At 42.1% G+C, this 26,618-nt stretch overlaps 1 protein-coding gene across 9 annotated transcripts in view; it reads left to right on the top strand.

Annotated features, from left to right (window-relative positions):
• esn (espinas) overlaps positions 1 to 25,968 on the top strand; it is a 366,713-nt gene extending 340,745 nt beyond the window's left edge. For all 9 annotated transcript variants that reach the window (XM_089735177.1, XM_089735176.1, XM_089735174.1 and 6 more), the window contains 2 exons: positions 17,331 to 17,534; positions 23,613 to 25,968. In XM_089735177.1, coding sequence (XP_089591303.1) covers positions 17,331 to 17,534; positions 23,613 to 24,650 — 1,242 coding nt within the window. In that variant the 3' untranslated portion in view covers positions 24,651 to 25,968. The remainder of the gene's footprint in view (positions 1 to 17,330; positions 17,535 to 23,612) is intronic.
• The last annotated feature ends 650 nt before the right edge of the window (positions 25,969 to 26,618 follow it).

Genomic DNA, 26,618 nt, shown 5'->3' with positions numbered 1-26,618 from the left:
CACTAAATCGGACGCAAGCCCAAAAATTAATACTGAAAAGACCAAAAGGTTGTGAATCCATAAGGACGGTCGTCTGTAGGCTGGGTCGTGCAAGCTTCTAATATTACAAATAATGCTGTTATAATTTGAACCTTTCGATATTCTTAAGCTATTCAAGAAACTATAACGTAACCAAATGAAGTTTCTCAGGAAACATTCGCCTCGCAGTCCTCGCAAAACAAGACAAACCTTGTTATTGTACGTACACGTGAAGGTGAAGGCTGAAGCCCGCTGTGCGTCGCCATGGCAACCAGCGATCAGGCCTCCGATATCAAATCATATTCACTGTGAACATTTCAAATAATTGGACAATTTCAATATAATGCCCTAGATTTTCTGTCGTCGTTGATCTATTAAAGAAATTATACATAATGTCCTTGTTACTTATAACATATTTTTCCATGCCACATTATTTAAAATTAATCGAATATAATGATTGTTTTTATTGATGCAAACAAGAGTTATGTTTTGTATCATAAAGAACGTTGCGAGGATCGGTCCTGATGAATCCACGGGACATGAAGCATCACGTTGCTTTCGAAACACATAGTACGCTCATACAGCGTGAAACATGAGGTTGAAGTCTCAAACCCTTTGTACAACGACGATTCCATCCTTCAAACCATGAAGAGTGACTACATCGCCACAAGAATGGGCAGGTCGGCGGTACCCATCATTTTGGTTCTACAACATGCTCTACCATCGGTAAACCAATATGCAGTACAATATGCAGCCCAATAAAGACATGATGAATGAAATATAAGCAATAATTGTATTTGTGGGAGCGAGACAAAAACGGTCATTGTGTCGTGTCCTCGGTGCACAGAATGGAGTCCTCTTCGATCCTGTTTGATGTTATTATTCATGTGTTAGCATTATTGTATCGCGGACAGTTCTTGGGCACCGCTTCTTTACAGTTTAGGGTTCAGCATTAGAAATTGTTACAGTTTTATATTCGTAGTCGCTGTTTCGGCGGCGTCGCGTAACATACATCACGTACATAACCCGATCTGCCACAATGCTCAGTGATAAAATCATTTTCCTTTCAATAATTTTAAAACATACAATAGCTTTATTATCCCTCCCTCTTTGCCATTAGCCTCGAGGGTCAATTAAGGTTTCGCCGTGATATGTAATGAACTCACGGAGCTCAGCTTTAAAGAACTCACATCTGCTCTAGAATGGCAGCGGTGCACAGAATCTACCGCCAGAATCGCAACCCACTGAGGAGATCCGGCGAGAAACTGCTGTATACATTTATTATTAGTACTCTGAGGAAGGTTTTCATCATGGTGTGACCGCCATCATGGATCACAAGAAGTTTTAAGAAACACCTGTGTTTTACATTCGGTGATGTTCACAGCGAAATGAGACTGGGCCGCAATAGTGGGTACTGTACTGGGTGAATGAATAAAATCCATCTTGCCAAAACCCGAACAAAAATTAAACTCGAAAATAAACATAGAGAACCATTCAATTGTAAAACGTTTTTTACAAAACATTTCTGTGTGAGGAATTTGTAGTCAAAGAGATTACGTTTGGACGGCAGTTCAAAGCGCGCGGTTGCCATGGTGACCGCCTGGTACCATTCACGGATCCCGACCGTTCTCAGAAACTACGTCTACAAGTTTATTGTAAATATTTGAGGTTTTATTGATGGCTTCGGATCTTGCTTACTACAAAATAAATATTCTACCATTTTTGATGTCTTTTATTTGTGACTAAACGGAATGTAGCAAAATAAATTAATTCTTATTAGTAGTCAGTTATGTTTCTTGTGAAAGAACAAAAGGCTGGGATATTACTTCTAAATATTTTATGTCACGTCTCTAGTGGTCACTAATGCCAAACACACGGTAACGCTGCTGCCCACAGCTAAGAACTTTGTTGGTGATGCGATTGACACAAGGACATGGGGACCACTCGAGCAAGTTCTTAGGAGCTCCTAAGGAATATGCGGTGTGAATACAGCTAGCGGCCTGTCAGTAATGTGTTGACACTGCCAGTGACATAATCCAGCAATAGGAGCCGCTAGACCGTCTGAGAGCATATGCAATTAAGAAGTAAAGATGAGTCACGTCATTGTACATCGCAATGAGTTAAAACAAAAGGCTAGTCTGTACAAACTGGATTATCTGTTGATAAGATAACAGTAACGGAGTCGGACAAGTGTTCCCACGGTGCGCCCGCGCCACTACCGCGTCTCACACTTTCAACCGACTGTGCCTATTGCACAAGAGGGTTATCGATTTAGCTGTGTGGTGTTGGACTAAAACAGCACTGTACCATCTCTTCCCGTGACGCTCGTCAAAGGCAACTAAGAGATTTACCGGAAAATAAGCAGCAGCGTTCTCTGATTATTATACCAGCATCTGCTCATGTTGGGCGCAGACCTATTTATGCCGCGAAGTAGTCATGCGTTGCGGTTGAATCGTAGGACTTTACACGATGCAATTTCGATTCGAAGTCATGCTTTATGGTCGGCCGCGACGTCCACGCGACCCACGGACTCCCATACTCATTGAGCATCAGGTAGGCCGCGAATTACATACTGATGAGGGGCACACCGTACATGTTTTTTATTTTCCTACCTCGCTGAGAGCCTTGAGAGGCTATTTCAGCGTAACCTTAACAAGTAGGTGAGCTCACGAAGCTTGAACCTGACGACGTTGCTAACACGAACCCTAGCAAGAGCCGTGCTTCGCAGAATCTACCGCCGGATCGGAAACGCGACCCACTGAGAAGATCCGGCGAGAAACTCAGTGGGCTTTGTCTGAGGATTAATTTACTCGTCGAGCCCTTCGTCGCAAGCGACGGGTTCGACGAGAACGATGATCGGTGCTTGAGGTACCTAAAAGCACCGTTAGTGGATCGGGAGGATCCGAAATGAAGTGTTTGGGGCGACATCGACTGCTTTCCATTCTGTCCGCAGGATCGGGAATGTAGTTACCGGCGGCCACGATGAGAGGGTTCTCGTATCGTGCCGCTTTGTCGAATTGGGACCGTACATATTCCTGTCGCTTGTATAAGTAATCCGACAGCCCTTGAACGATTCGAACCGGTGACAGCTTCGCGGTAGAAATAGGCGAACGGTACACACTAAGTAAGAACTAGATAAAAAATTACGAACTGATTACAACAAAAATCACACAGTCGAATACGGTCGAGTTCCATTATGTTGTGTGCACACGACCACACCGCGCTCTCAACACTGCGGACCAACCGATGACGTGCCGATCTACTCAGTACATAACTCATTTATTACGAAGCTCTGTACTGTGTCAAGTTTACAATGTACAAACAATATTTTCGTGAAGATAATCAAAATTAAACTTAATGTAAGGTGCATGAGTGAAATCTTTAATCTCCGCGATACCATCCGCGGTGCATTCCAATTAAATATACAGCTCCGCGAATGTATTAATTAATAAAACAAAACGAAATATATTTTGAAATCAATTAAAATTCCACCGGAATCATCAAGGTCGACTCCGAATACCTAACATTCTCCGGCCCTCTGAGGATAACCCCAACGTTCACACAGCCACACTCAGAAAACACCTTGGCTATAGGCAATAAATTGATTTTTAATTCCCTCGTGGCTGGTTGATGAGGCCCTTAGGTTTTGAATCGACGGCTTACTCTATAATTATACATATGGTTTGGATATTTAGATATTTATTATATGTATTAATATCCCAAATATATCGAAATAAACCTGTTAAATAGTAATGTTTGATACAATTAATAATTTATTTATTATTCCCCCTGGTGTTAAGAGATTACCGGAACCCATAAACGGCAACAACGTACTGCCACCTATTTTGAGACATGAATTATAAGTCTCGGTTTTACAGTACAACGGCTAGCCCGCCCTTCAAACCAAAACGCATTACTGCTTCACGGCGGAAATAGGCAGGCTGGTGGTACCTACCCGTGTGGACTCACAAGACGCACTACTAACGTAACACACACAACGGTAATTACGCAGTTATCATTTTTGTGGATTTGGTTTTTGTTACACAATGTTCCTTTATCGTGGAAGTCATTTGGGAATATTTTGCAAAGTCCGTATTGCTTAGAAATTGGAAGCTAAGACACCGGCTAAGTCGCCTGGCTCGATACGAATGGACCGGGCGTCCTTATCCTGTAGGCTACGACTTTTGAGCATTTAAAATTTCAACCATAATTACACGGCTACGATTAAAGGAAGAATGTAAAATAACTTTAACTATGCTGTTACGTACTTTGGCTTTTTTTAATTGGTTTTACATAATATTATTGAATATTGTGTAAATTACATTGGTAATTCGACGTAATATTTTTGATTTGTTTCATGTGTAGCGGGCTTAGTTTAGACACTCTGTGTCGAGTCGTCACACAATAAGTAGGTTGCAAACTGTCGTGTCTTATTAATAATTATCACCCTGCATAATACCACACACGCTCTATATAAGCACAGACTCAACACATGGATACGGACGGCCGACGAAATTATGTATTTGTATACCTCTTAATTAATAAAGCCAATTAAAGCAATTTCAATTTATTCCTCTAAATAACAATAAAAAAATTAACATATCTTCGCCTAAATTAGAAAAAATCCGAAACATTGCACACTGAATCTGTCAACAAACAAATAACTCGTATTGTTCATAAGTCGAACAGAAACAAACCGAGAGTCGGGCAATCAATTACCCTTCGTCTAGAGCCGCGGTCGGTACAAAAACCAAACAAAAACAACTAGATGGATCTTTTAATTATAGTCGACCGACTTCGAATAAATAAAAGGAGTGTCCTGTTAACGATTCACAGCGCTATTAATGACGCGCCGATATTATTGAACGTGTCTGTGATTTGGCAAATGCACTGCTTCATTTCTCCGTTATTATATTATATTAGACGCAGGAAACATAATATACTCCTCGTATTTGCAACTAACTTTTGCCCGCGACTCCGTCCGCGTGGAACAGTTACTTTGGCATAACGCTAAATCTTACCCCCACTTCATTTACGTAGAAGGTGAAAATATTTTTGAATTATAGAATGTTAAGGAGCTATTTAAACCCCTATTTTGAAACATTATTTATTGGTGCTCCACTTGTATTGGCCTTACTGTGATGTTATATAGCCTATAGCCTTCCTCAAATGAGCTATCTAAGACTGAAAGAATTTTCAAATCGGACCAGTAGTTGTTGAGATTAGCGCGTTCAAACAAACAAACTCTTCAGCTTTATAATATTAGTATATAGTATAGATAAATAATTGGCGCTGGTGACTGCTGGTTCGTAAGCAAAAACTCGCTGTACCTACACCTAGTATCTGTACTGATAGTCTATCAAATAGAGTACTTAGGTAAAGAAGGAGAGGGACGTATTACACAAACACGTAGCAGCGGCGGCGGCGGCGCGGGGTGGCCAGTGGACAAACAAACCAGCGAGAAAGTAAACCGAGCTCGGCGAGACGGCGACGCCTCCCACACTAATGGCATAAAGCAGCATTCCCATCACTCCGACCCAGCGTACGCCAAAAACGTACACTCCGAAGCAAGACGAATATTTCCCAAATAAACGATAGAGTATGACTTGTGGTAGTTTGCTTAATAGATATGAATTTATTCTTAAATCTCATAATGAAATGAAAAACCTCTCTTATCCTCTTTTTCGTAATCGCTTTATTAAAATACAAGTCACTTAAATGTGCTCTAATTAAGCAATTGTGTAAATTAATTACACTATAGTTGATCGTATTTATCACGGAATAGATAAATAAGGTATTTCTATACACGTGCTAATGCCTACTCCCGCTTCAGGTCATCGGATTTCTTTTTTTTTTTAAATGTCACTTGAACGCGTTAGCTTGAGACGAAACGATAACTTATAGAACTATCTCACAATCGACAGACACATAACTCTACGGACGACGTTATGTACAACCGAACAAATCAATATTATAATTTACATTTTAATGTTTTTATTTTATTATGTTTTTAAAATGACTCTTTTATAATATACCGACATTATTTAACTTTATTTTATGTGTATACCTTATTTGTTGAAGATTAAAATTTAATGGGTAATTAAATATATAGAAACAGCTTATTAATAAACATATCTCATGCGTCGTCTGTAGACGTATGGAATCTTGATTTTAATAATATCAACCGGAAGGTATCTTAAAAACGTTTTTACTTTAATAACCTTGTGGCTCTGGCAAGGTGAGCTGCAGCATCGTGGTTATAAAATGATTACCCTCCCCGGTATCCTTCAGCAACAGTAATGTAATGTACACCGGTATACCGGTATTTTACCTCTTGTGAGTCCGCGCGGATAGGTACCACCACCCTGCTTATTTCTGCCGTGAAACAGTAATGCGTATCGGTTTGAAGAGTGGGGCAGCCGTTATAACTATACTGAGACCTAAGAACTGATATCTCAAGCTGGGTGGCTCATTTACGTCGTAAACGTCTATGGGCTCCAGTAACTACTTAACACCAATTGGGCTGTGGTCTAAGCAATAAAAAGAAAAAGAAAAAAAAACCGCTTCACAGCCCGATCCTACTCCATTCGCACACATACCTAAGCCACCTGAGTCTCCGCGCCTGCATTTCCTCCAGAATATTTGACTCACCAGAAAGCACCTCCAAATCTTTGCTATTTCGAACGCACCAAACACTGTCATTCTTTTGAACTGGTTCAGGTACCTTTCGCTCAATTACGAGGTGTTTTATCTCTTCTTTACCTGGAATCGAAGCGAAGCGTCCGTGCTTGGCATCCATAGAATAGAATCGGTCTGAATATGGTCTTGTTTAAACTCATCTTGGTGCTTCTGCTTAGTAACTCGGAATAGTTGGAATAGTAGAGTATTTTGTGCACGTGTGTATTTTAATCTAGTTTTGCCCGTCATTGCTGTCAGTTATATATAGTACAACCAGCTTGCCGGAATTTGGTCACTTTTTTGTATTTCGTATTTCCCACAGCTATGTATTCTTGTTACCGCCTTATGTTTTTTTATCAACGCATCAGAAGATATACTCCGTCTTTTCGTAGCTCACACGAAGGACAATCCGAGAGGCTTCATGTTGAGGTCAGTTGAATGCGTCTATAAGGTGCTGCTTCCTTTCTACTAGTAGAGCAAGTTCATCGGCATACCCTATCACCTTATGCTTTGCGTTGATTCGCACTCCACCATTAAGTGTGTAGTGAGTTATCAATAATTATTTTCTTGAATTTAAGTGGCTGAAGTAACTAAAATGCTGTATAAGTGGGATCCACTATTCTGACTATTACTGGACAAAATTAACCATGCTTTGGATGGTGAAAATAAAACTAGTCCCAGAAAGTGATATTTTCTTGCATAATACCATCCCTTTAGCCCTAAACCTACAAAAGTTTGGCAAACATTATCGATTACGGACTAAATTTGAGCACATCAATGAAATATTAGTAGATTCTGCTAGATCTCGTTCTAAACCTTATTCCAAGTTGAAGTCACCTGTAACTGATCACGTTTTTATTTATTTATTGCATAGATGGGTGGACGAGCTCACAGCCCACCTGGTGTTAAGTGGTTACTGGAGCCCATGGACATCCACAACGTAAATGCGCCACCCACCTTGAGATACAAGTTCTAAGGTCTCAAGTATAGTTACAACGGCTGCCCCACTCTTCAAACCGAAACGCATTACTGCTTCACGGCAGAAATAGGCAGGGTGGTGGTACCCACCCGCGCGGACTCACAAGAGGTCCTACCACCAGTAATAGTTGTAGACTTTCATAATACTACCTACTTACTACCTACTACTTCACTATGCTTTTGTAGTAGTTGTAACCATCCCTATTAGTAAGGCTCGATGGTACCGCCGCTTTGTTAATCCCAGTTTTTTAATATAATCATAGGGTCACAGCAGGGCAGTCAAGGTGATGCCTTAAATTCTTCCCCAACACCGCGTTCCATTTGGACTGCAGAATAGACGTTATTTCAAAGTAACACGCCGTCTGTGACATTTACGTATCGCTCGCAAATCTGAATCATGGAACAGAACTGCGAGTAGCTTTTATTGAGAGCTAGCTGGGTTTTGATAGCCTTTAATTATTAATTTTATAGTAATGAATCAACCATATTTTTTATTAGGTATTCATTAAGTACAACTAACTTACATCAATGAATAAAAATAAATTATATAATTATTATTATAATGTCAATATAACATTAACTCAATAATGAGTTCGACAGTCAAGAAACAACCCAACAAGCATCTTACATCTTCTTACATCTAGCCAAAACCCACTTGCGACTGTTAGAGCCTTAGGTGACAATTGTGACGGTTTTACGCAATGATAAGACTTCATTTGGAAAAATCGAAATTTCGGGGCCTCAACCCTCTTATATGCTTAAAGACAGAATTAGAAGAACCAGAGAGTAACTTTTGTTTTTATTGCCCTTATAGGCAGACGAGCATACGGCCCACCTGATGGTAAGTGGTTACCGTCGCCCATGGACTTCAGCAATGCCAGGGGCAGAGCCAAGCCACTGCCTACCGCAAAACTAGAAAGAACTAGAGAGAAAAGAACTTAAGAACTAGGTTTACGCTTAAAACTTGTTTTCATTTCGATAGCCTCGCAGTTTTCGGTCATAACAAACGACTAATACTTTACCTATATTATAGAATCCTTTTATTGTGGAGATAGAACACCGCGAGTCGGACAAACAACTAAAAGACGACATACGATGAAACACATATTATTATGTATATAAATCAATAGTTGTGTAGTGAAGCCCGGCCACGCTCCTGTGATGTGTAAACAGTGACATTGACAGCGTCAAACCACGCGCCATTTGTTAAAGTATTTGTCGATCGTTTCGCTAACACTTTCCCGGAACGCCAGTACGTGATGGCGGTTCGTCACAGCCCTTATCACTTTAAGAAATCACATCGAGAATAAATTTTATTCAACGTACATTGCTTTCTGTGAGAAGGAACATATGAAGCCGGGATCTTCAGTAAAACACTTAGAATAACTGTTATGTTTAAATTCCATGTGCTTTCGTTTATTTTTTTTAGATACTCCAACTAATAATTAGAGAAATCTTCTATTTCAGTTTTAGTTAGTGCTTATAAGATTGATCAAAAGAAGAAATAATTACCAATTAAACTTGATATAGAGAAGGTGGGCGGTGAATTGTGCAGTCCATATAAAGAAGCCTATAAAATTTGAAATTCTCGCCATTGAAATTTAAATTATTTCAAAGTTCATTTTACAGCTGAGATTGTCTTATGAATTCTTATAGTCGATTAACAAACGAACTCAAGCTGCCCTCAACGAGTCCATAGACAGCAACGATAATACCAATCTAGTTGAAACATGAAACGAAAACCTAAATTATTATCACTCTTAGGAGTCAACATTTGTATATTACGGCGGCAGATATAATATGGGATCATGATAGTCCTCAAAACGAGCGATGTATTAGTTACATAATGATGGTCTCGCATAGTTGCGTCGTGGAATTCCTCGGCTTGGCGGGGGTCTGGTCAGGTATCTTACGATTGTTTCGAAAAAAAAAACGAAGAGAAAATGTTAAAAAGACAAGTGTACAACAAGTGCTGAAGGTTGAGGAGTTTTTGTGGATTGTGTGGGAAGATAGTCCGCTGACCGATTTAGATTGAATTGTACTAAATTGTGTTTGCTAGGTAATTATAATATTTTCCACTAAATTAGAAGTTCAGCTTATAGTAAACTAGCGACCCGCCCTCGCTTCGCTTCGGAAACTGTAATTTATTATTGATTTCTCGACTATTTAATGGATGTTATTATACATATAAACCTTCCTCTTCAATCACTCTATCTATTTAAAAAAACCGCATCAAATTCCGTTGCGCCAGCACTGGTGGGCTCCAATGCTCTATACCACCAGCAAAGTTCTAAAGCAACATTATCAGCAACCAGCAAGTTGTTCCCGTCTTCGTATATTGATAAGCCTATGTGAGCATAGCTGTCTGAACTTCGGCGCTTATTGGTTGGCCATTAGCACGCCGTGCCACCTAAATATTGTCAGCTAGTACTTTTCTGCCACCAAATCAATAACAATTTTCTTCTTCTAGTATACCGACTGCTCATTTTATCAAGTCTAGTTACACTTACAGCAACACGTACATTTAAAATTCTTATCACTGCCGCGTGTAACTTTCTTGGTCCACACTCAAATATACAACACGTCTGGCCTGTAAATATTAGGGGTCATCCGTCTGGAGTTGTTACTGGCAGTGACAGTGTCCGAAGTACCTAATGGGATCCACAAACTCATATCTCGTATCAATCTTCAACCACAACAAAGACCCTATTTCCCAAGTGTATTTCCAATCATACTTTAACACGATAGGTGGTCCCAAGATTACCCAAACGCCAATATTTGTGTTATGTTTCGTTGCCAATGCCTACCCTGTTATTAATTTGCCGAACTGCCCGTCTTCATACCTTTGATTTTCAACGAGACCAATTTGAAACGATACTAATGTTTTTAGATTTGCCGTTGACTAAAATGGGATGAAACTGACAGATCGAATAGTCACAATGCTCTGTTCTTTCGTGTTTTATTTTGTTTAGTGGATTATTAACTGTACAGCATCCGTAAAAGTGCACAAGTCTCAAATGAATCAACGTCATCTCATTTCGCATCATATACTTTTTCATATTATAACAAAATACAAGGTCGGTAGGCAGCGGCTTGACTCTGCCCCTGGGATTGCTGACGTCCTTGAGCGACAGTAACTACTAACCATCAGGGGGGCGGTGTGCTCGTCAACCTATAGGGGCAATAAAAAAAAGAATAAGATAAGACTTAGCTTAAAGGTCTCGTTACCAGGTCATAAAATCTTTAAAAAAAAACATTTTGGAAATAATACAGAGCGATGTATTGAATTGACTTAGTGGCCGCGATGCGTGAGTCGGTCTCCGTTTGAAGTGCTAATGCTTGGAGGGCGTGCTCCATCAGCACTGATACCGGCAGCCGACGCGGGGACGGCTCCCTTGTATCGGATGTGATTTCGGACACTATCAACATCAACGCTTCTGCCGGCGCCTATCTATAATTGAGTCGTCATAATTCGATATAACGTGTGGTCCGTTTATCAAAGTTTTTAGCAACCGGCTGAGACCCAAACATTACCCACTAGGAGGACATTAACAATGCCAATCCTTTTTTTTCTTTTTCTTACTAACGATCACGCCACGTTAACTGGTCCCGGGCTAAGTTCGTAAACTTGTGTTACAGGTAGGTACCAGATAACGGAAATAAATGTAAGGTTTTTATTATATCCATACATAATAATATATTTAATATACATTCATAACCCTGGAGAAGACATTTTTTATATTTATCATACACATATCTTCCCTTGGCGGGATTCGAACCCGCAACCCCCTTATGTAGTGACCATCTCACTTACCACTACACGAGACGGCCGTTGACATTGATAGCACATTGTCAGTACCGAGTGCTCTTCAATTCAATGCACTTTACTTGGACTTGAACATTTTCGAATGTGAACGTAGTCACTGTTATATCGATAATGTGGTGTCGTGTAAGCAATATAAACAGTTTATTGGAATGAACAAAGAGAAGATCTCCCTTCGAACGCGCACCACTCAGCGGACGGACGGACGATCCCTATTGTTTCATTCTAATATAGTATTGTCTCTGAGTATTGAGTCGACACAGATTTTGGCGAATTTCTTGTCTTGTTGGATGCCTTATATCCTTCGTGTTGTTCAAATAAAATTACTTCGGGTCGATTTATATCTATAGTCCTGAATAATTGTCAACCTTTAATTCTATTTTTGAAAATTCTTTTTGTTTTTAATCAGAATACACGTACATATTTCTGAAAATATAACCTTTTTCTTAGTCAGTAAAAAACCAGCCTAAGACAACATCCTCCGAGAGGAGGAGCCTACGGTATGAATCGGGCCCGTGACGTAACATCCGTCCGTTGGACGTCACGTACGTATGAGCGTACAATATCAGTGAAAGTATGACTAACTCACTGTATACTAATCACTTACTGTATTCCGCGCCGATCGTTGTGTTACGAGTGTCGCCGGATGTGTCCTAACGAAACAAGAACGAGACGACAACAATTGGACGGTATCATGTCGTATGTGATGAAACGCACCAAGATCAAGTTGAGCGGATCTTTCATTCTCCTCTCACTCCCACTCTTATTGTCAGCAGCTCACTCCATCCAGTTTGAAAGGTAGTAGGGTGGGATAGCGGTTGTTCCCGTGAAACAAGTTTTACTGAGTGTCTCAACAATGATAACACTCCTTGGCCTCAACGCTTTGCGGTGGAATACGCAGGACGTTTGTTGGATACACATTGAATATTTTAATATCTGCACATTCTAATTTTAACGTTCCCTTCAGCGTATCATCCTCATTGTACTCATGAATGACTCTATAAATAGACTCGGAATCAAAGATATAATAATATAATGTTTAGCGTCTCATTGTTTAATACGCACGGTCGGCGCGATCACTCTAATCCTGTCTTCAATGAATCCTTTCGTACAGTCTAAGCGACGAGAATTGGCGTTTTTTACAAATAATTGAAACTTTCTCTACTTTGCTTCCAATTGGGGGGCGATTAGTCCACGACCAGCGTTTGTTTGCTGGAGTGGATATACCTTACAACTTGGTTGTGCGCGGCCGCCTGTCCACCTTTCGAACTGGAACTCTTAGCTGTTCCATGGCAGGAATAAGTAGAGGGGATGCCGCCCCTACCCGTATATACGGCCTACCATCAGTACATTGATAAAGCTTACATTAACATAGGTTTATTTATTTAACTAGACATTTTGTTTAAAGTCCTAAAGAAGGCGAGAGATAATGGATTCAATGTGTATTTTTTTAAATAAATAAACATATGCACCGATTCCTTGCTATTTAGTCTTAAAATTGTTTTACAATCTTCAACGGTACTAGTGGATTAGTACATTGTGCACCAAGAGAGAAAAGTAGGACATTTCCTCCCGCGTGTAAAATTGGTGCACATACTATTTTTTCTCCTACCAGGCCGAAAGTGCGTGGAAAATCGGGCCGGGGTCCAAGGGCGAAGCCCTGGCAGGGGGTCTCATAAAAAAACAATTTAACCGTTTTTTAATTTTTAAATAAACTACTGCTAATTGAATAAGAACTGTCTGATGAACTCATCTTTGTTTAATACTTCACTATTAAATTTTATTGCCTTTTGTTTATTTCACTTTTACACTAAACACGATATTGCAAATTACCCAAGCACAATAATGGCGGAGAATTTTAGGTGCGTGAGAGCAGACGTAGACACTAACGCGCATGCGCACATGTACCCAGGGAGGAAAAGTTAGACTTTCTTCCCTGTACAGCGGGAAGAAAACCGAACTTTCGGCGTAGGTAGGAGAAAAAATTATTTAGTTATAAGCTAGTTAGCCAAATTAATTCGCTATCTTCAAAAAGGGCATTGCGCTTACATAAACATGCACGATGTTATTGAGTTTCTTCCTGAGTGTGATTGTGGTAAAATCTCCGCTGTCGCTTGTAACTCAAGACTCTCAACGAGCGGAACCTGCGTGAGTCATGCCCGGGAACACGTCTACAAGCTCAGACGGCGAACTATGTGATTACAACTTACTCATATTAACACTTTATATCCTGGTCTCAAAACTACAGGACGACAGACAACACCTTACAACGATGAAATCTTTATCATATCCGCGTCAACTGTACTAAATGAGGGCTGCTAAATACAGACTTTTACCTTGTGTCTGCGCAGCTGTACCAATTATTCTAGATAGATACGCACGGCGGCACGACCGGCACGTGTCCGCGATAGACTTCTTCGTTTAGAACATAACACATCGCGTAGTCTTCTGTGCTCGAACGTGTTGACACATTATCCCGGACTTAAGAATTTTGGCTATTTTTGCCGCGAACCATTTGTACTAATCGGTAGGTAGACAAGGTAACCAAGTGTGAATACTTTACGATGAAAACTCAATGGAAAATCTCTGAAGTAATGTTGTAGCGTCTATGCCTGCCTTTCCCAATGTCCCAATGTGGGCGATAACGCCCCCTTGTGGGCGCTGCAGGCCTAAAGGGGGGCGGTAAGAGACCCAGAAAAAAAGGAGGCGTTGTGTAATTTCATCTAGGAGGCCTCTTAGACACCGACTGAGCTCTCGCTATAGTGGCTTTTAAGTAGGTGAAAAAATGGGGGCGTTAAAAAGTAATTTATTCTCAAAGTGGGCAGTAGACAAAATAAGTTTGGGAACCCCTGGTTTTTGTGCTCGGACCTTAATCAAAACCAAGCAGAAGTATTTGGCGACAAATTAAGATGAGTGAAGTGAGCGCCGCCGCGACCAGAGTCGAGGCCCGGCGCAACAATAGAGGGTTCTCAGAACGGCGCGCTGTACGTGCTGCGATGCGATTTTGCGCCTACCTTCGCTCCAGGCTCACGCGATTTTTGGGAGGTATCATAAAAAATCGGCCACGAAATTCTGTTGAATACCTATGCGATACCAAAAGCTCGGCTTTGATGTTTGTTTGTCATATTATCCGTGCGAGAGACGATATTATTATTCCAAATGAAGCTTTTTTTATTTATAGTCGATACAGGTGACCGAGCTCCCGGCCCACCCAGTGCAGAGTGCTTACCGGAGCGCACAGATAACAGAGATGACACAGTTCGAATGTATCCATCTACTTACAAACCTGGGGTGGAATTCTATGTTGTATTGCATGTATTGTATTGGTTGGACGCTTCAAACCAAAAGGTAGCACTGCCTCACAGATATAGGAGGAGCGGCACCTGTATACTTTATTATTTATTACTCACGTCCTCACGGATCCATCAGATCCAATAACTCTTGCATTAGATACCTTCAGCTCTAGCACTAGGAGCAGGCTGAGGAACCCCGGTAACCGTACTCGTCGAACTCGACAAAGAGGTCGACGTGCAACCTAACCCATGCATCAGCCCGCTGAGTTTCTCGCCGGATCTTCTCAGCGGGTCGCGATTCCGATCCCGTAGTAGATTCATTTGTGAAGTAGTAGTTGCTCTTGAGCTGTTAGGTCTCCTGCGGAGGCGCTCCGGCAGCTGTTAGCAAATCCCATCCCTTCTGGCTGAGCCTTTGCTCGTCCACCTGTCCCGGTGAAACTGGAAAGGCTTCCGGATCACCAGTACTCCTTCAATCATAAAAAAAGATATAGGAGGAGCGGCGCTTGCATACTTTATTATTTATTACTTATTCTATTAAACAAGAGCAACGTAAAACTTTTAGTTTGTCCGGAAACACTCCTCGCCGTTATCCAAATTACCTCGCCACCTAACTTTGACATGATGCTTTGTCCTCTCAAAGTTGAATGTTACATAAAGATATCATGTTCCCTTATACAACCAAAATAAATTATGTTTTAACTAAAGGTATTTTTGTAAGGCCGCGTGTTCTATGATCGTACATAGTGTGCCTATAGATGTCTCGGTCATTAAACTTGCGACACCTTACTGGGAACAATCGACGGCCTTCATCAGCCTTGGCGCTAGATGCTCCTGTACTATCGCAGACGAAATTATAATTTTCTGAACAAAATAGTGATGATGGTTCAAATATTGTGCGTACCGGCTCAGGCCCACTCGCTGTCAATATTCACAATATTCTATAAATACTACTACTACTACTCATCATCATCTCTATTCTCCTGCCCTTCTCCCAAACACCTGAGGTTGTCGCAACATGTTTTCTCCTTCCATACTCTTCTATCATATACCATTTCTTCTCTCACTCCCCTCTTACACATATCGTCTTTCACGCAATCCATCCATTTTTTCTAAGGTTTACCTCTTCCTCTTTCCTCTACTACATACTACCTACTGATTATGTACAGTGACGAGAATTTAACTTATTTAATTGAAGCAAAACTGTGCCACAGATGTCATACATCAGATACTTCTTAAACTATTGTCTATTTTATAGTTTTGCTACAGCAAAGCTACAGTTAATGATTATTTTGCTGACAATATTTTAAATATTAATTTAATAAAATAATATGAATACTAAAGTATATTATAAATCTGTAATGTAAATTTTAGAAAAACCCCGTAACGACATTGATAAATCATTCGGAGGCCGGTCACGAACGCGCTAAATAATTACTAACCGGAAATCAAATTCACGGTCTTCACCGTGAGGCGACAATAAATTGACCACCTCAGTTATGTTTAATGCAATATTTACAACAACAGACCACACCGGGGTCCTCTGTGACTCTGTACCTGTACACAAGTACCACTGCACTCTAAATATTTGTACCGCGAAGCAGTGATATATTGCAATTTAAAGGCTGGTATAGACAGACGGCTGGTACACAGAACAGGTAGCAGTTATCACGTTGTGGTGTTCTGTGTGTGGTATGACTTTAACATAACAATTAAACATAACCAGTACTAGATCACGTAGGACGACAGGTATATGGTATTGGGTTATCACCGGGAAGGTGCATAGCTGAGAAGGCTGCCACTATGAACGGATGATGATGAAAGTAGCGCAGTGGCTGTACGCACGAACGCTCGTACTCACATCCTCTGAACTAGGCCTCTGTTAAAAGTGGATGGGACGTTTATGTAGAACTAGGTAAACCAGGTCGCACCCCGTGGTGATTTATTTATTTATTTGTTGCTTAGGTTGGTGGGCGAGCTTTCGACCCACCTGATGTGAAGTGGTTACCGGAGCCCATAGACATCTATAAAATAAATACCGCCACCTTCCAGGAGACAAGAGTTGTAAGGTCTCAGTTTTTATAGTACAACAGCTGGCCCGCCCTTCAAGTCGAAACGCATTACTGTTTCACGGCAGAAATAGGCAGAGCGGTGGTACCCACCCGTGCGGACTCACTACACGTTCTACCACCAGTGACTTTCACTAACTGTACAGAAAACATGTATTTGTTGGAGCTATTCGCAAGTTAGTTGTAATCTACTATAGTCTACGTGCTATTTTGATGTATCTATTACATTGTGAAATTATTTCAAAATACAGCACTGTTTGCGTGAAATAGTGACAAACATTAGTCCATCTTCACAAAAATTCGCATTTATAATAATTGGACTACACATTATACTCCTAGAACTTAATACAATGTCCAGAAACTCATATTAACCTATTCTGTAAAGCTCACAGTCTTCATTGTTTTAATATTGTAGATCAGATACTAAGCTCGTCAATCAATTCCAGTATCTTAATTGAGTAACTCTGTTCACAGTGCGAGGAGTCCATGTCATCTGGTGACATGTGCGTGTCTGCTGCCAGGGCGGGACCCGCGGCGCGGTGGCATCCCGCGTGCTTCGTTTGCAGCACGTGCCAAGAAATATTAGTCGACCTGGTCTATTTCTGGAAGGAAGGAAGATTGTACTGCGGGAGGCATCACGCTGAAACCTTGAAACCGAGATGTTCTGCTTGTGATGAGGTAAGGACTCTTACTAACTATTCTTCTTCTTCTTCACAATCGTGTCACTCTTGACAGAGTGGTCGTGATCGTCATGTAGTGTCGGAAGGGGCAGACTTAATGCGTCTCACGATGTCGCGCCATCTCTCCCTACTCGAGGCCATTCTACTGCACTCATTTAGGGGACCTCCCACTGCAGTTTTAATTCAGTCGGTCCACTTAATAACTCATCTAATAGTAAAATTGCCTACGTGCTTGATTCATGATCCGCACAGGTATTATTCACGGGTCTGTGTGTTCTGTCGATGACAAAACCGAGAAAGCATTTATTCAGGTTATTTATTCAGGCTCATAATAGATATAAACATCTACTCAATACAATGGAGCTGCTTCGTGCCAGAAACAGAGAAGGAAGGTGGCACCACCCATTCCTTGGCACAATAAGCCTTTAAAACAAAACATTATAAAAACAGCTGTGATTGCTTCACTACACACCGCCTGTTTCTACCGTGAAGCAGTAATGCGTTTCGGTTTGAAGGGTGGGGCAGCCGTTGTAACTATACTTGAGATCTTAAAACTTATATCTCAAGGTGTGTGGCGGCATTTACGTTGGAGATGTCTATGGGCTCCAGTAACCACTCAACACCAGGTGGGCTGTGAGCTCGTCCACCCATCTAAGCAATAAAAAAAACCTAACAGTCTTTCGTTAAGCAGAATATCTTATCGGTGATGAAGAGAAGATACCGCAGACTAATTACGTGTATGGCCCCTCGACGCTGTCGCCCCACAGGATACGACCACGAGCAGCTCATTACACCCATGACTTGCCACCCCTGTGCTAAATTCTTGCACGCCGCGGTCTCATTGTAACTTTAAGGGTTATTTAATCGTTCCGACTGCGGAATGCGAAATGTTGGCTTTTAGGGGAATTTCGTTAACAGGTCAATGACAGGACACCGGTTCATATCTCGCATTGTTTCATTAATTTTATTGTCCAATGTATTTGAATATTTAACGATTTTTATGAACAGATTACCGATCTGATGTTAAGTGTTTACTAAAGACTACAGATTATCATCTTGAGATATGAGGTAAATTCTCAATCGTATAAAAAAGACCGACACACACTTTCGACTGAAGTACACGATTGTTTCGCGGTCGAAATGGATGGCGTGCCTTATTATACGCGTTTTTTTATTGCTTAAATGGGTGGACTAGCTCACAGACTACCTGGTGTTAAGTGGTTACTAGAGCCCATAGACATCTACAACCTAAATGCGCCACCTATCTTGAGATATAAATTCTAAGGTCTCAAGTATAGTTTTACAACGGCTGCTCCACCTTTCAAACTGAAACGCATTACTGCTTTACAGCAGAAATAGGCAGGATGGTGGTACCTATCCGTGCGGACTCACAAGAGGTCCTACCACCAGTAATTACGCAAATTATAATTTTGCGGGTTTGGTTTTTTATTACACAATTAATCGTCAAGCATGTCTATGAACACAATATCATATAAACACAAGACATAGCTCGATTATCTGCAACTGAAAGTCATCACGGAACACATTAAGAAGGCAGCTGTAAGGTTCGTCGACCCCGCCATTTGCAAGTCAATAAATCAAACGTTGGAGTAGCCGGAGGGTCGCGCCGACTCGCGGCGGAAACGCAGCGTTTTCGGTGCTCCTGAGGGATTGCGTCGCGAGCGATAACCGCTAACGAGGGGCTCTAATAAAATACATTCTTATAACAAATTTGTACTTGAATTTCGCAAATGTTTTTTTCCTACCTAAGCTGGGAGCCTTGAGAGGCCATTTCAGCGTAACCTTAACTAGTAGGTGAGCTCACGGAGCTCAAACCTGACGACGTTGCTAACACGAACCCTAGCAAGAGCCGTGCTTCGCAGAATCTACCGCTGGGTCGTAAACGCAACCCATTGAGAAGATCCGGCGAGAAACTCAGTGGGCTGTGTCTGTGGGTTAATTTACTCGTCGAGCCCTTCGTCGCAAATGACTACAAGCGTCTGTGTTATGGGATTATAGACAGGATGTATATTACTGCACATATGCCCCACGATGCTCTTGTTTTCACAGTACGCCTATTCTAATCGACAATTGTGCATATCATACACACATGCCAATCCATATAATACTGTGTAAAACGCCATAAATTCCCTTCAATTAAAATCATGTAGGTATACGGTTTAAAACAATCAGAACTGACCATTTCAATCTAACAGCGTTCGAAGGTCTACTGGTCCTCAGAGCCGCAGTGTTTACAAAAATAATTAATTAGTGCAGACGCCTGGAAGTCGTGCCAAGGTGATCCTGCTTCGCTGTTTTATATAACGAGCCCGTACTGTTCATCAAGGAATATAAAACGAGCTCGCAGCACAATAAAATTGTTATCAACATCTATTTGAGACGTGAGGTCTAAATTTGCAATACGGCCATTCTGACCCCATAACGAGCTGTACCTGCGTCGCGGCAGAACTGGACTGGCCCGTAGCGCTGACCAGCGCGACCCCACCGCGTCTTCTCCGCCTTCACTCTGTGCTATTCTTCATCGTATATTTTTACCATGATTTGTTCGTCGAGCCTTGTCAGCCTATTTTAATGAAAAGTTCCTCCCCCCGCCCCTACCCGCCCCCAGCCTGCCAGCAAAGACGATCGGCCCCGGAGGTCCGTGACATCGAGGTCGCCATTCGCATGTACTAAATCAATATTTATAGGCTATACCTTTCTGATCTATAAATTTTTATAGTTAAAACAGTAATAATTCACAGTCGTTAAATAATATTGCGTGTTCATTGCTTAACGCATTGCATGTACTAATGAAGTGAGGCCACGCTTCGCTGCTACTTTATTGAACTGCCTCCGTAGACAAACGTATGGACCCGCCGACCCGAGGGTGGGTGGTGACCGTCGCAACTCTTGTGTACACCAGGAACGCCAAAGTACTCCTTTAAAGATAGACAAATCGTAGCTCTCAGGAAGCACCGTGATGCTATTGGTAAATAAATACAATAAATGCACTCGTTGGGTTCCGCGCTACCCGGTGCTAATGGTTCTGTGTGCTGGATACCGTAAACCTGCCAAAAAGTACAAATTTTCAATTTAATCATATGCAGAGGACACGAACACACAAACAGCCCAATATTGAATTACCTACATTAAAGAAGTAGATACATTTGAATAAGCTGCATTTTAATCATTTATAAACGAAATAATAATCTAAATCTAACACTGTATTCTATAATACGTTCCGTAAGACGACTAGTTTGAAGTTTTTATGCAATATTCAAATTTTTTACGATGTTCTGTCGCCGTTGTCAGTTTTATTGGCCGTTTGTCAGCCGCCGTCTCAACCGTGAGGTCGGAAGTGCGGGATGACTTCTCGAACAGACGACGCGTACATAACATTATTTATTCGATATTATTTTCCAAACAGTCTGAATTTAGGAAAATTTCGATGAGATATTGCTTATTGACATGCCTGGTCCTAAAAGTCCAGATTCCGAGTGTCGGGTTGATAACTAGTATAGTACCCGGAAACCCGGTGACTGGTCGCAGCACATTGCCGTCTAAGGAGCACCGAGGAGGCGACAAGAGTAATATCACGGACAAAAGGAATAAAACATAAGAGGTCTAAGCTCTCCTCCGGTGGCGGGCTGTGTGCTGTTTGAAAATTTTTTTTTTTTTCCTACCTAAGCTGGTAGCCTGGAGCGGCTATTCCAGCGTAACAGTAACTAGTAGGTGAGCTCACGTTGCTCAAACCTGACGACGAACCCTAGCAAGAGTCGTGCTTCGCAGAATCTACCACCGGATCGGAATCGCGACCCACTGAGAAGATCCGGCGAGAAACTCAGTGGGCTGTGTCTGAGAGTTAATTTACTCGTCGAGCCCTTCGTCGCAAGCGACGGGTTCGACGAGAACGGTGACCGGTGCTTGAAGTACCGAGAAGCACCGTTAGTGGATCGGGGGGATCCGTGATGACGTGTTTTGGGCGACATCGACTGCTTTCCATTCTGTCCGCAGGATCGGGAATGTAGTTACCGGCGGCCACGATGAGAGGGTTCTCGTGTCGTGCCGCTTTTTTTTTTTTTTTTTTTTATTGCTTAGGTGGATGGACGAGCTCTCAGCCCACCTGGTGTTAAGTGGTTACTGGAGCCCACAGACATCTACAACGTAAATGCGCCACCCACCTCGAGATATAAGTTCTAAGATCTCAGTATAGTTACAACGGCTACCCCACCCTTCGAACCGAAACGTATTACTGCTTCACGGCGGAATTAGGCGAGGTGGTGATACCTACCCGTGCGGACTCCCAAGAGGTCCTACCACCAGTGATTACGCAAATTATAATTTTACGGGTTTGGTTTTTATTACACGATGTTATTCCTTCACCGTGGAAGTCAATCGTGAACATTTGTTGAGTACGTATTTCATTAGAAAAATTGGTACCCGCCTGCGGGATTCCAACATCGGTGCATCGCTACATACGAATGCACCGGACGTCTTATCCTTTAGGCCACGATGACTTAAATGGTGTCTTAAATTGTTGAAGTGGTGTTTGAACAAACATATGTAGATTGAACAGACAGTCCAGTTGCAGCGAGTTGTTACTCCTCGCCAATATTCACGGTTCTTTGTAATTTAAAACTTCATATCCACCAAGACAGACTAGTAAAAAAGCGAACCTAGAAAGTTACACAGAACTTTTACATAATACATGAATCACAATTGAATACTAGGATCACGTGCGGTCCACTGTCTCGTACTGTTTGTTAAACATTGACTTCACCATCCCGACACACATGTTGCACAACAGTATTGTACGATCATAACGCATTCATACTCATAGCCCCCGTGCGGAATGCAGGGATGGACTTCGCCATTACTGTTGCCACTCACGGCTACGCCAACCTTAATGTAAAGTCTCCTACAATTTACGTGAAACGTTCAAATAAAATACGAAAAATCACATGCATTAACCCGCCGTTCACATTTCCCCTCGACAATTCAAACGCATTATATTTTCCTAAGGAACTAGTTTTAATTTAATTAATTATCTGGACAAACAAGGCCCAATTAAGCATCATGCCGTCTGTGATTGGCGTCGGACGCGGTGCTGCCGACCCGCCGACTACACACAATAGTGGCCTGGGAAAGTCTCCCACAACCAATGCACTCGGCGTCGTCATTAGAACGCTCTGCGAGTTATTAATATCATAGAAACGGTATATTCTGGCCGAATGTTTCGGTTTGATGATGATTTGTACGTGCTTCAATTAATACATTCGTCTTGCAGCTGTACAACTGTACAACTGTACAACTTCTTAAGGAAGGATCTTAATTAAAACCTACTAAATATTCTAAAATCGTTGATGGAACATTTGTACAAAGAGATATAGTGTGTATGTGTGTGGAAGTCGAATTGTGCGCGATGCCCCTTACGTACGTGCTCTCCCACACCTGCCCTTTCCCAGGCATTCAGCTCCCAAGTACTAACACTGAATTTAAGCAATTGACGATGAAGTCTATTTGAGTGAAATCATGTAATTCACTTTACTTTTAATCCGACACTTATACAACATCTCGAAGCGGCTGACGACACTAGCGCTCCTTGTAACACGAGACGCTCCCTCGTGTGACTCAGATACACATCCCAAGTAGAGTTTCTGCAGAACTTTCAATAGCCGACACCATGGGAGCCGCGCTATCTGCCTCATTATCAGCCCCCGTCCCCACCGCGGTTTTATTGTCTGTAGCTTTAGCTAGGCAACCTAGATTACAATCTACTAGACTCAAATAAACCATTACAATATAGACGTTATAACACTATACAATATTGTAGTTCATTATCTTCTAAGATCGTAGTAATCTCTCGTCTTACATGTATGATGAGAATCATAGTTGCGGAACTGGTGTCTATGTGAATCTTGAAGATAATTAATGGACCATTAAACTTTTAATAGACTATTATTAAATCTCATAAACGCGGAGATGTAGAAACCGACGCGACGGTCGATCAATGTTGTTTTATAAGTTGGTATTTTTGGTCAAACGGTGAGAATAATAATGAATGTTTTGTTGACAGATAATCCTGGCGGACGAGTGCACGGAGGCGGAGGGTCGCGCGTGGCACATGAAACACTTCGCCTGCGCGGAGTGCTCCAAGCAGCTGGGTGGGCAGCGATACATCATGCGCGAGGCGCGCCCCTACTGCCTGCCCTGCTTCGATGGCTGCTTCGCGGAGTACTGCGACGCGTGCGGCGAGCCCGTCGGCGTGGACCAGGGACAGATGTCGCACGAGGGACAGCACTGGCACGCCACGGAGCGCTGCTTCGCCTGCCACACCTGCCACGCCAGCCTCTTGGGTCGCCCCTTCCTGCCGCGTAAGGGAGCGATATTCTGTTCCATAGCCTGCTCTAAGGGAGAACCTCCGACGCCATCCGACTCGTCAGGACCCGGACCTCGCCCGCCGCGCGTCGCTCGACCTAGGCGGCTTCCTTCACCCAAGTCTCCTTCGCGCACGCCGCAAAGAGAGCCCTCTCCTCATATTGACGCTGATTCTGAACCAAGCGGCTCATTAGCACCAGAGTCGCCCCCGCCCCACCCTCCGCCACCGCCTCACGCTTGTCTGAGCTTGGACCGAGCATTAGCAGACTTAAGACTAGAGCAGTCAATGACGGAACGACAAATACAACCCACCCCGACTTCAGACGTTCAGAAAGAAGAGTCCCCTAGCGACTGGAAGCCGCCGCACCCCGTCGAGGCTCAAGCAGTGGTGACCCCGGGGCACTCGTCATCCATGCCAGAACTAATGTTAGTAGACGGTAAGAAATCCCCTCGAAAGCCTAGAGGAGGCCGGACGGTTAGATTCTGCGGAGACGATAACGAAGCGTTCGAGCCGGATGAGCCCGTGAGGAAAGAGAAGGTCCGGGACGAGGACGCGAGCAGCTACTGCAGCACCTGCTCGTCTTCCTCTTCTTCGACGGAGTCGTACACGCTGCCGGCGCGGAGGGCGTACGGCGGAGTGCGGATCTCTTACGTGCCGAACGACGCCATGGCCTGCGCCAAGCGAGAGCGGCAGCGGAGGAACGGACCCCACGACAAGAACTGCATCATCTCGTGATAGCAGCGACCCCTCTCCCAGCGACACACACCTCCGATATAAAGACTGATAGTAAGGCTATAGCCCGACCTGCCATAGTATTGTAAGTAGCCCCGCGTCTTCCGCGACCGCCACCGTGAACCGTCTCAACTGAGTGTTGGATCATTCGACATTGCCCTGTACTTTAAATTTATTCTGTCGCCCTTTCATTTTTCATTACATCACATACATTGCAGATTTGGTAACTTAGCAAATGTAATGAGGCAACATTTATTCGGTATCTGGTAAAATGTGATTATAACATTAGCTGTAATGTATTCGTTAGTGCGAACGCTTCTAGACATATCCCATGCTTCGTCTTGATTACATATCTGAGCGCACGGCTCTCAGATAAATAATTTACTTTTGTTTAAGTTTGAAAGTACAAATACGTAAAGAAAAATTGTATTTTTTTATAAATAAACTTTTGTACCGAGTGTTCATATTGTAAATAATTTAGGTCTACGTGAAAACTTCAAACTAAATTAGATATATAAAATAAGAAATGGTTGCGAATAAAAGTATAAATTTAGATGTTTTTACAAAATTATGAACATGGTTTGGATATCCTAATTATGTATTAATAACAGATTTTTGATGTTGCATTAGTGTTGTGTTGTTAATGTGGTCCTCGCGCTCCTCTTTGTGGACCACTACTTACAAGACATAAAGAAAAGTAGATCAACAGATAAATACAAATTATGTCCGTCGACGCATTTTTTTCATTGCTCTATGTGGGTTGACAAGTTCCCGACCCCCGGGTTACCGCTGCCTATAGACAACCCTCCTCAAAGCCATCTAGCTTGAGACATGAGGTCGGCGTCTCCGTTGTATTGCACAACGACCCTCCCATCCTGCGACGACTGCTTCATGACAGAAATAGCCAGGACATCGGACAACCGCAGGGTCTACAATTAGCACAAACATTTGAAATGAAACTTAAATGATTTCAAATGATCAGCACAAACCTGGTGTTTACGTTATTTATTTAAAATTATCTTTTTATTTATTGAAGTGTAGACGTTGTTGGCGATCTACATTATTCTACATCCAGACGACCGTGCACATTACATGACATTCAAATTATTATTTCAATAACAACACACACCTTGAGTAAACTCAAACATCTCTTGGTTTAAATAAACATAAATTGGCAAATAAAAATGGCAACAATTAACATTGTTCAATAATTGCCACCAACCGGCATGCACGCCCGAAATAATGTTAAATACAAATTATAATGTACCGGATTTTGTCAACAGCTATTAATGTTAAGAGAAATAAAAGAGGTTTTTGTACATTTTGATGTTTCACTCGTTACGCCTGCAGCTTTTAGTGGTACCTACTGAGGAGTGGTATGTGCTCATTAAATTTAACGTTCATTACAATCATATTTTTGCATTTACCATATTGCGTGTCTCAATTTTCTGAAAAGCGACCGCACAGAACTTCTGGTGGTAGGATCTCTTGTGAGCTTACTGGTGGTAGGACCTCTTGTGAGTCCGCACGGGTAGGTACCACCACCCTGCCTATTTCTGCCGTGAAGCAGTAATGCGTTTCGGTTTGAAGGGTAACGCACCCGTTGTAACTAGACTTGAGACCTTAGAACTTATATCTCAAGGTGCGTGGCACATTTACGTTGTAGATGTGTATGGGCTCCAGTAACCACTTAACACCAGGTGGGCTGTGAGCTCGTCCACCCATCTAAGCAATAAAAAAAAAGAACGAAAGGCAAGATAAATAATTGAAACCAAATTAATGAACAGGACACAAGTACAAATGTACCGACACGTGTCCACGGGCGACCTCCACTATAACGGTTAAACCAACCTTTAATAAAATCAAACACTAAATGTATAAATTCTCCAAGATCGGTTCACCGATGTTATTACATAGTACTATCGAGACTTAGAGCTGATGTCCGAAGGGGAATGTCGTCATTTAAGTTAT

This window comes from Bombyx mandarina, chromosome 19 (assembly GCF_030267445.1).
Source record: "Bombyx mandarina strain Sakado chromosome 19, ASM3026744v2".
In the NCBI taxonomy this organism is placed as follows: Eukaryota; Metazoa; Arthropoda; class Insecta; order Lepidoptera; family Bombycidae; genus Bombyx; species Bombyx mandarina.
The sequence above is the reverse complement of the archived record's forward strand: the minus strand, read 5'-3'. Positions and strand labels throughout refer to the sequence as shown.